Raw genomic sequence first — 10,887 nt, forward strand, 5'->3', positions numbered from 1 at the left:
ATTTGTATTGATACACTAAAAAAAAAAAAAAAAAAACACTGGATATGGGGATTTGCCGTTTACTTCAATTTTCTTTTATAATGTTTTAAATTTTTAATAATTTTCTAAGAAACCTTGCTTAGTTTATATTGCAACATGTTGACGTGGAATCCCTACTTTTATTTTCCCTTTTATTATTTTTTACAATTTTCACTTGCCCTCATGTTATTTGTGTAGTGGGAAATTAGGAAAAGTAGGTGATAAGTTTGTTCAATAAGTTTAGGGACGTTGCTTAAGGAGATGATTGTGTACATATGTGTGTGTGGATATATATATATATATATAAAGAGTTTTGAATGTTGATTTTCATGTTAAATGGAAGATGAACAAGAATATTAGAACAAAGAAATACAAATGAAAAATATCAGAAAAATCATGTATTTTGGGTTAAATTACAAGTGATGTTCACCATAAGCATTTAAAGCTCACCAAAAAATGTTCACCATAGTAACAATATATATATATATATATATTATAATTTTGCTACAAATGGAAGTACATACATGATGTTCAATATGTATACATATGATTACATATAATTTTATTATGATTTACATTTAACTGGATGGTAGATTATATATAATTTATCTTATACATGTTGGATACTATTATGTGTAATATTTTATAGCGAAACTCTATATATATTATAAATCATTCATTAAATTTCAGTTAGCACTCAACATAGTTTATAAACAGAACACAGTTTTCATATAATTTTACGATAATCATGTGCCTACGAGGATAGCCTAATTTTTTATTCGCCTTTCTTTAAGGCCATAAGGTCATTGATTCGAATCTTATCTACAAAAACCTTTTTTTAGATGTTTTTAATTAATATATTAGACATTATCTTAAACTCATGTTATATTAAAGACTTCTACATTAAGAAACTTATACGACAAGCAAACATTTATATATGGATTTCAAACTACTAACAAATGTATCAAATTTGATTATATATATGTATATATTTTAAATTTTAGTAAAAACTTCAATAATTTAAACATAATTGACATTGTAGATAACCATTATATTTAACGCCAGCAAACACCTTAACAATTATTCTCTCTTTTTTTCTTTTTTTAATTTATTTTTTAGCTTTACTATAAAACAATTTTTTCTTTACCATAAATGGAGCACCAACAATGAAGACACCCCTTGCCTTATATGGAAGTTTTGCAGCCTGGCAAGCACTGACGTACATTTTATAATAATCATCAACCATTTAAAGCCATGTGCATTAATGCCGAAATGCCTAATTGATAATGGTTTAAAAGCGTTCCTATAGCCAAAACCCCAACAGACCCACCGTTCTCAATATAACCAAAAACCCCTTAACGATACGGTTCCCAAGTGAGATATTACGAAGTGCATTATGCACAAAATTAAAGAATGAAAAGACAAAATAATAATAATAATAATAATAATAATAATAATAAAATAAAATAAAAAAGAAAAAGAAAAACACTGAACTTTGCAATCACTTTCTTGTTGTAAGCTATAAAAGAACATTAATTGAATAAACTAATCTGTGAAAGTAATGTCTATGTTGATCAGATGATGAACCTGTAAAATGTAGAAGAAAAAAAAAAAAAAAAAGAACTATCATCTGTACAAAGGCCGTTGCTGTATCAATTTTTTTGGCTCTAAAATATCACTTTCTACCTTGTAATATATCCATGAGTCAGCGGGGTTAAATTTTTTTTTTCCAAATCAATCAAACCCCTGAAAAGCTTCCTGATGCTGTGCGGTGGTGTATCTGGGTGGCTGTTCTGGCACTGTTCCAAGTAATTGTAGCAACTTCACCACTTCCCCTGAACCTTCAACAAAGTACTTGGCCGTGCTTGGTTTCTGACCAACAGTGCAAGCAAAAACCTCCGCCGTCGCCGGTAATGTCCCGCCGGAAATCGATCGGCCGATGCTCTCGAACATGTCTTCATCGGACCGATCATCCCCAATGCACAGCACGAAATCCGGTGTCTTCCCATTAATCTGCATGCTCAAGACTATGCTCTCCACTACTTTGCCTTTGCTCACTCCCTTCAAATTTATTAACCCACCAAAAAAAATAAATAAATAAAATTTAATAATCCTCCCCCCAAAAAAAAAAAAAAAAAAAAACTCGATTTTTTTTTTACCGATTTTGGAAGATCTGATTACCTGGGGTTTAACTTCAACAATGTATTTACCCCTTTTAACCACAACAGGCTCATTGGCAAGCACATTCTCAAGGTGATCATGGAGCTCTTTAGCCTGGCATGAACCAAAATGAGGATCAGCCACTTGGTGATGCCAAACCAATGCTGTTTCTTTCTGCTCTATGTGAGACCCATCTGTGGCCTCTGTATAATGCTCCATCACTGGCAATGCAATATTTTTCCAATCGAAGTCCTTCGTATACGTGCAAACCTCCCATGGAGAATTCCCATTCCACCTTAAAAAAAATAAAAAAAATAAAAAAAAAATTAGCAAAGAAAAACAGATGGGCCTCCATACTTCAAATAATTAACCAATACATAAAATTGTTCCAAATTCTAACCTTGTGAAGTAACCATGCTCTGAGGAAATGCCCAAATTCTCACACGGAGCGAACCATTTGCTGAGAGAGTCTTTCCCTCTGCCACTCACAATGAAAACGGTGTTCTTCGGTTCACCACACAAGGTATTCAACACGGAGATGATCTCCGCACTGGGAGCTTGGTCCACCGACATCTTCGGCATTATAGTCCCGTCGCAGTCCAACAGGATCAAACGGCTTGTCGTGTTCCTGTACACAGAGGCAGTGTAATCCAAAGAAAGCTTCCTGAAATTGGGTCCCAGAGCCATGACTCTGAATCCCAAACCAAAACCCATGCCCCAGAACCGTTTGTTGTAATGTTCCTTACAAGCCCTCTCAAGGTCCTGATCGAAACTCCTGGCCCAGTAAGCAACATCGTGCGAGCTAATGTACTTGTAATGCTTCTCATGCCTCAACCGCTTCTCTTCCTCACTCATCGTGATTGCCGAGTTCATCGCATCAGAGACTGCCTCTATGTTCCACGGATTCACACGGATTGCTCCGCTGAGAGAAGGAGAGCAACCAATGAATTCGGAGACAATGATAACGCTCTGTTTCGGTGCTGGTGATGAATCAGAGCCTTCTTCGATAACCCCCAATGCCTTGTCGAGAACAGAGCTTCCTTGCCTGCAAACGGTGTACATGTAAGGAACCAAATTCATACCATCTCTCACGGCATTCACTACGCAGCACTCTGCAATGGCGTAGAAAGCGGCCTTCTCGAGGCTCGTAACTGGGCGTTTGATGAAAATGATGGGTTTGTACCCTCCCGGTGCTTCTTCTCCGTACTTGTGGTTTATCTCATCGACAATGGTACTGGTCTCTTTCTGCAGACTTTGGACATCTTCTCCGCTGCTCCTTGCTGGGTTCGCAATCTGAATCAAAACCACTTTGCCCCTCCAGTGTGGGTTCTGATCCAATAGCTTCCCCATTGCAAGAAACTTCAAGCTAATGCCTTTAAACAAATCCATATCGTCGACCCCCAAGATCACCGTTTTATCCTTGAATTGGCGTCTCAATTTTATCACCGATTCTACGGTGTCTGGTTGTGACAAAGCCGATTTGAGCTGACCCATATGGATTCCGGCCGGCTTGATCTTGATACTAACTGTTCGACCATAATATTCCAAACCAATGTAACCCCTTTTCAACTCGTAATCCATACCCAACAATCTACTGCAAGAAGACAAGAAATGCCTTGCGTAATCGAACGTATGAAATCCAATAAGATCACAATTCAACAGAGAGCGAAGAATCTCTTCCCGTACAGGTAAAGTCCTGTAAATTTCCGAGGTAGGAAACGGGCTGTGCAAGAAAAACCCAAGCTTGACTCTGTAAAAACGCTTTCTCAAGAAAGCAGGGACCACCATGAGATGGTAATCGTGGATCCAAACGGAATCTTGATCGGAGTTTATGACCCCAATGATCTTGTCCGCAAAGGCCTTGTTTGCCGAGACGTAGGCCTGCCATTCCGCGTTGTCGAATCGCTGACCGTGGCTCTTTAACAGAGGCAACATGTAATGAAACAGAGGCCAAAGGTAATGCTTGCAGAAGCCATGGTAAAACTTGTTCTGGGTTTCAGTCGGCAAGAAAGTCGGCACGCAGCGAAACTTGTCGTGTAGGACCTGAGCGACTTCCTCTTGCTCGGCCGCGCCTTCGATATCCGCCTTCAAACAACCGACGTAGTAGACGTCGACGTCGGTTCCGAACGCATCTTTGAGTTGCAAAGCGAGTTTATCTTTGTCGAACTCAAAGCACCATTTCTTGGAATCGGGGTCTCGGTAAGCACGTATCGGCAACTCGTTGGCGACGATGATTCTACGCTCTTGTGGAGTATTGGAGGAATCTAAGTCGGACCCTGAATTCTTCACGCTTTCTTCGTCGACGACGTTGATGTTGTCGTGGAGACCCGCTCTGAACTCCGAAATGACTCCCGGCATGTTCATGATCCTTGGGACTGGACTCATAGGCCGTACATCATCAAATGAGATCAAATTCAACAGGTCCAAGCAGGATCTTGATATCATAGTCGACAAGACACAAAACCAAGAACACGAAGAAGAAGAACAAAAAAAAAAAAAAAAAAAAAAAAAAAAAAAGGAAATGAAAAAGAGAAACCCAAACGACGATTTTTGGGAAGAGAGTATACGTACGCAGAGCTTGTTCGGCGGCGAAAATGGTGTTTCTGATAAAAAAGAAAGATCTTTTATAGGTGGATTGTGCCGAAGAAGAAGATTGTTGGAGTTGTGGAAATCAAAGATAATGATACACTTTCCATTACAGCGAGCGAGCTCAATAAGAAAAAATATAAAAACTAACCAGCAATTTACTAACTAGATAAGAACGAAGAGAGACAGAGAGAGAAAGAGAGAGAGAGAGAGAGAGAGAGAGAGCGATTTGATTTTTATACGGGTACGTATAAAAAAGACTTTAATCCGACGGTCCAGATTCATTCCGCTAGCCAATCGTCCTCACCAGTTTCTCAGTGCGGTGGAGTGTACACGATACCTGATCTAACTGTAACCGACCTCTTCTTCTGTCGGATCGGTTTAATACCATCACTGTTTTACTTACCGGCTACAGCCGGTTTTTTAAAAATAAAATTTTATTTTATTTTGCCACGTGAAATTACCAAACCGGGTCCAGTGATGGATTTTTCTGCAGTCGTGGTGTGCATAGTCACGCGGGGCGGGGTGGAGGGCTGGTTTGATTTTTCATTTCTTTTTTTTTTTTTTTTTTTTTTTGTGGGGGGTTTGGATATGTATTATGTGAATGGATAATTTCATGATTATCTTTAAGGGAGTTTATGGTAATTGAGTGATTGGAAGAAATAAAGAAAATCTCTGTGAGAATTTTGGATGCCACGTGTCAGAAAATTTTTACAGCTGTGATTACGCTTACAGATTACTCGGTCGCGACCCATATATACAGCTTTCCTCATCTGGCACGTGCACATACTTCTCTATCCTCATTGAGACTTTTTCTTTTTTTTCTTTTTTTTACCCGTTTAAAAAAAAATTCTTATGAAAATTAAATAAATAAAATTTCCATGCATTTCACTTTTATAGTTTCGTGATTGTCAAAGTAATCATAAGACCCCCAGAAAAAAAACCAATCAAAGGGGGTTCTGGAACTGGCCACGTGTCATTATGACAGTGGAAACGTGGCGTGTGGGGGTAGTTTTAGTTCAATCCAAAGTCGTGTAGACGGCTTTGACTGCTGACTTGGCTGGGGCGCACATCCACGGCTCTTACAGTGACCCTTCTGGGAAACGACACGCCACTGTGAGCCTACGACATTTCTCTCTCTCTTTTTTATTTTTCATTTTTTATTTTTTTGTGGAGAAAAACAACGTTTTCCCTCACATTTATATAATTTATATGGTGCATGTTGGCAGGCTTATAAAATATAACCTACACGTCTCTTATTTTAATTTTCCTTTTTTCTTTAAATTTTATTTTTGGATTAAATGGTAATTTACCTTTCATTTGGTGTGTTGCATCACAAACATCAATTGGCTTAGGCAAATATGGAAGGACAGAGATCTTTACAGAAATATCATGGAAATTATATAGTAATTGTTCATAAAATGTATACATATATATATATATATATATATATATACACAATGCTTGTTATCCTATCCTATGTGATCTTTGAAATTATTTGGAAGATAAATGATAACAATAATAGAAAAGATGCTTTTATTACTTTAAAAAGTATTTCCAATTTGATTAATAATATTTCGGACTTTTTTTTTTTGAATAATAATATTTCGGACTTGCTTAAACTTTTTTTGCTTTGTTGGGGGTGGAGGACCTTTTTCAGTTTGAATGCATTGAAGCAACCAAATTCTATCAACTTAAATTAAATCAAATTAAATGAACATGTTACATTGACCACCGAAATAATTGATAAATGAACTTAAAACCCAACATGTAGGTCGTGAGGTATATTAATTAATTAAAAAAAAAGTATGTTCACACGCTATTTTTTCTTTTTTTTTTGAAGATATGTTCACACGCTATTGTTTGACATTATACATTTTTCCCCATGCACATATTGCATAATTCCTTAATTGATTAGTCCTCATTATTGTCCAAATTACACATAAATCCTCATTTATGGATTAAGGAGCAGAAATTTGACATAGCATACACACAAATTATAAATTAGAAACAATAATATTATATGTATCAAAATATTCATAAAAATTATTTATTAAATAATATATATTAAAATATTATTGTTTGGTATATTTATATAATGAAAAATAAATATTTAAATAGATAAATAAATTAAAAAATAAACTAATTAAATGTTACCATATTATCCATCACATCATTTGATAAATAAATTTTGTAAATATTTTTTATAAATCTAACATTATTGAATTGAATTAGAAAAAAATATATAATGTGATTCAACAATCAATAAATTCATACATATATAGAGTATACATACTTATAATATCTACTTATCAATAAGTTTAAAGGTTTACGAAAATGAAGTCCTTTTTTTTTTTTTTTCATGAATCTATCATTAAATGGTTTTTTGTCCCAAAAAAACAAAAGCCGACTAAAATTCGTCAAAGAAGCAGCAATACAATTTCATTCAAAATATTCTTTATTTTTATTTAATTATGTTCTCCAATCAAACATTTTGTATACTTCACCATTATATCTAAGTTTGTTATAAATAAAAACTAAAAACAAACTCAATAGCATAAATTATCTTCATTAAAGAGAAAAAAAATTATATTCGTGATTTCTTTATGGAAATTAAAGTAGGAAATTGAGTGAGAGATCTTGTGCTTCAATTAAAGTGGATTTAAAAAAAATTAAGATTTTTTAGAGATTAAGTATAATAGATAAAAAAAATTTGAAAATTTGGTAAAGATAATGTGTGATAAATAAAGAAAGCCATAAACCATTAGTATTAATAGGTTAATAAAAAGGAAATAAAATTCCCCCCCGTGGGGGGCGGGGAGGGGGATGGTGCAGAGTGAAAATCATGTGAATCCTTAAGGTGGAAAACGTGGCCGAAGATGAGTGGTTCACGTGCCGGCACAAGGATGGTGAAGAGGGGGGCTTCGGGTGGGTGGTAGAGGTAGAGAGGTCAACCTCGAGAGCTTTTTGGAGCCGGAAATTCATTAAAATATTAAAAAATGGAATGGACAGAGGGATGGATGCGTTGGGTTTTGGGGTCTTTTTTTTTTTTTTTTTTTGTTTGTTTGTTTGTTTGACAGTGATATAGGGAAAGGCAGGTGGTTATCCTGAAACGATGTTTTCATTAGTGTAAGTGTGGGGGTGGTGGGGCCCACCTCATAATCCACGTGGCTCGTCGGAGAAACTCGGGACCCACTTTATCTACAAAAAACAAGTAAGGTAGCAGGACGCATCGCCCGCGTCAATGCTCTCGATCCAGATCCTTTGAGGGAGGAAGGAGAGAGGAACTGAGAAGTTGGGTTGGCTGCATAAATAAAAAAAAAGCCCACCACTTTGGGCCCAAGGGGGCCCCACCCATACTCTCCGATTTTTTTTATTTATTTACTTTTTTAAATTGTTTTTATTTTCCCATCCGATGTTGGTAATGTGCACGCATATTCTGCTATTTTATTATTTCTTATTATTTTTTCCCTCTCTTTTGGACATATATATTATTATATTATATGATATGTATATATATATATATATATATGTTTTAGTACATAATTTCAGCTTGGATAGATACAAGATAGATAATTTTTGTCCTTGCAGGTTACATAGATAATGTTTTGTAACAGAAAAATAATATTTACGTCATCAATAATTTTACGAATAAAATTTAGATATCAAATTATCTTGAGCTATTTTGTTTGTTTACATTTATTCCAATTTAATTATATATATATTTGGCTTTTCTTTTTGTTTTTAATAGCTAAAATACTATGTACAGCCCTGATTTCTATAATTTACCATACGGGTGGTTAGCCCTTTACTTTTAAACAACAACTATTGGTAATTTTTTTTGATTGCATAAAAGAATTGAATGAATTGATTTAATTTCAGTGTTAAGTCGAACGGTACATAGATTTCTCTAACCGCCCCACTAAAAATAAAATAAAATAAAATAAAATAAAAATAGAAAATATTGATTGGTTTCAAAATTTTGAATTATCACTTTGCTCGTGATACTACAGGCTGTTTCTTTTTGATTAGTTTAATTTGTAATTTTATATTTTGTATGGAGCATGCTTTTATATTCTAATGATTGCAATGATAATGTCAAAAAACCTAAACCTTAAACTATGCTACAAAATTAATATTTAAATCAATGAGTTCCATATCATACATTTCTAAGAAGTTATAATAAGCATTTTATGGTCCATATTATCATAACAAAAAAAAAAAATTCACAAATAACATGTTTATTTTCACTTTTAAAAAGAAAAATTAAGAGCAAGGCTAATGGTCAATATGTTTGCTTTATATGTCGTCTAAAAATTAATATTACTTAAATTTATATAATATAAATGCACAATCAATTATAAAATAATTTTTAATAATAATATACATAAAAGTTATTTGAAGCTGTTAATTAATTAAATGTTTTATTAATTTAATTATTTTTAAAAATGTTGACTTTTTAAAAAAATTGATTTTTTTTTTTAGAAAATTTTAAAATTTCTAATAGTAGAGAATTATTTTGACAATATATTTATTTATTTTTATACATCAGTTTAATAAGATGTTTAAACAAGCTCATTGGAGAGATTTTTATTTGGATGACTATTTTTTTTTTATATGGTAAAATATATTTAATAATGGACAAAATCATTAAAGATGCTCTAATCTTTTCTAAAAAATAAAAAATCTAAACAAAAATATAAAGTCTTAACTTAAATATACTTTCAACATATTTATATTCAAATAAGAGTTTTGTTATATATCTTATGTAATAAATTTTAATTGGACCATTTATTTTTTTTTTTATTCTAAGCCTTTAAAAGTAAAAGTTTTTAATAATAACTATTTAAATTGCTATTTAACATGTAGATCCTATTAAAGATCATTTACCATTGGTGGCAAATAACATTTTTTTTTTAAATGATGTTAACATTAGGGAGTATAGTACTGGATATATATTATTTTCCTTAATTAAATTGTATTTCTTATTATTTAACTAGATTGTAAGGTAATCCATTTCAAAAATAAATAAATATATAAAGACTAAATTTAATTGGATTAGATTAAGTTATTTTATTTTATTTCATTTAGACTGGATTGGATTAAATTTTATATAAATTGAATTGTTATCCATTTTATATTATAATTTTATAATTTGAAAAGAACTTTTCCTATGTTCACAAGCATTCATGATCATGAATTAGACCAAAAATTCAAATTTTATTTTTGATCTAATTTTAGGTCTAGAAACATTTAATGGTATTTTAACTCAAATAAATAAAGAAATAGATACAATTTTCCAAATATAAAGTGGAAAATAATTTTTTTTCAAAAATTTTCTATATATAATTTTTATTTTTTTAAAAAATAATTATAAAATTAACATGACATCATGTTTATGTCAATATTACATCATGTTGATGTTAGCATGGTTAATTTTACTTTAGCATATCAATTTGCAATGATTTTAAAATTGCAGGTCCTAATACTTCAAAATCAAAAGTTCAATAGCAAAATCATACAACTTTGAAATTTCAACGTATCAAAATGCTATTTATTCTATTTTTTTTATTTATCCGTATTTCTCCAACCTTAAGTATCAGAGTTATGACAAGTGGTTATTGCCATTTGAAAACATTCTTCTCAGTATTGTTGACTATCTTTATATTGATGACAAAAGAACAAAAGACTATATTGAAATTTAAACTCCCAATTTTATTTTTTTTATTTATCTTTTATTTTTTTATTTTTTACATTTACTATATTATAAACTCGATTTACATATACTGACAAGATCCTTTTGTCTCCATATTTGTTTAGTGAAGATGTTAATTAATTATGATATCCCTTAAAGTGGTGTTACCTTGTAATAATTGATAACCCTAACTTTATGAACTTTCAATCCCACCATTTGATGAAAGAATGAAAAAAAATAAAATAAAATAAAAGGAGAAAAGAGAAAGACTCCGTAACACAAAGGCCAACCTAACAAAATTATCTTTCAGCAGCCTATTTCATATTCAATGAGATTTAAATTTATCCACTAAGCTTGAGTCCTTTGTTGAGTAGACCACCCGAACAAATGTCACTTTCCAACCCAATTAGCAAAGTTTTTTTGATAGG

General features: G+C 32.5%; 1 protein-coding gene across 2 annotated transcripts; it reads right to left on the reverse strand.

Annotated features, from left to right (window-relative positions):
• Positions 1-1,494: 1,494 nt before the first annotated feature.
• Positions 1,495-4,994, reverse strand: LOC107415591 (probable alpha,alpha-trehalose-phosphate synthase [UDP-forming] 11). Of its 2 annotated transcripts, XM_048479778.2 has the most exons (4): positions 4,750-4,993; positions 2,579-4,553; positions 2,200-2,473; positions 1,495-2,079 (listed from the first exon to the last, which is right to left on the reverse strand). In XM_048479778.2, exons 2-4 carry the CDS (start codon positions 4,540-4,542, stop codon positions 1,753-1,755), a joined length of 2,565 nt encoding a protein of 854 aa, XP_048335735.2. In that variant the 5' UTR covers positions 4,543-4,553; positions 4,750-4,993; the 3' UTR covers positions 1,495-1,752. The 2 variants fall into 2 exon arrangements, with proteins under 2 accessions (XP_048335735.2, XP_015879430.3); XM_016023944.4 differs by having other exon boundaries at positions 2,579-4,994.
• Positions 4,995-10,887: the final 5,893 nt, after the last annotated feature.

This window comes from Ziziphus jujuba, chromosome 1 (genome assembly GCF_031755915.1).
Source record: "Ziziphus jujuba cultivar Dongzao chromosome 1, ASM3175591v1".
NCBI lineage: Eukaryota > Viridiplantae > Streptophyta > Magnoliopsida > Rosales > Rhamnaceae > Ziziphus > Ziziphus jujuba.

Bases quoted from the DNA above. Each gene is read 5' to 3' on its own strand.
- LOC107415591 (XM_016023944.4), bottom strand. From the start codon at position 4,623: ATGATATCAAGATCCTGCTTGGACCTGTTGAATTTGATCTCATTTGAT. The intron at 2,474-2,578 runs GTTAGAATTTGG...ATTTTTTTTAAG, and splicing joins GAGCATGGTTACTTCACAAG to GTGGAATGGGAATTCTCCAT. The intron at 2,080-2,199 runs GTAATCAGATCT...ATAAATTTGAAG, and splicing joins TTGTTGAAGTTAAACCCCAG to GGAGTGAGCAAAGGCAAAGT.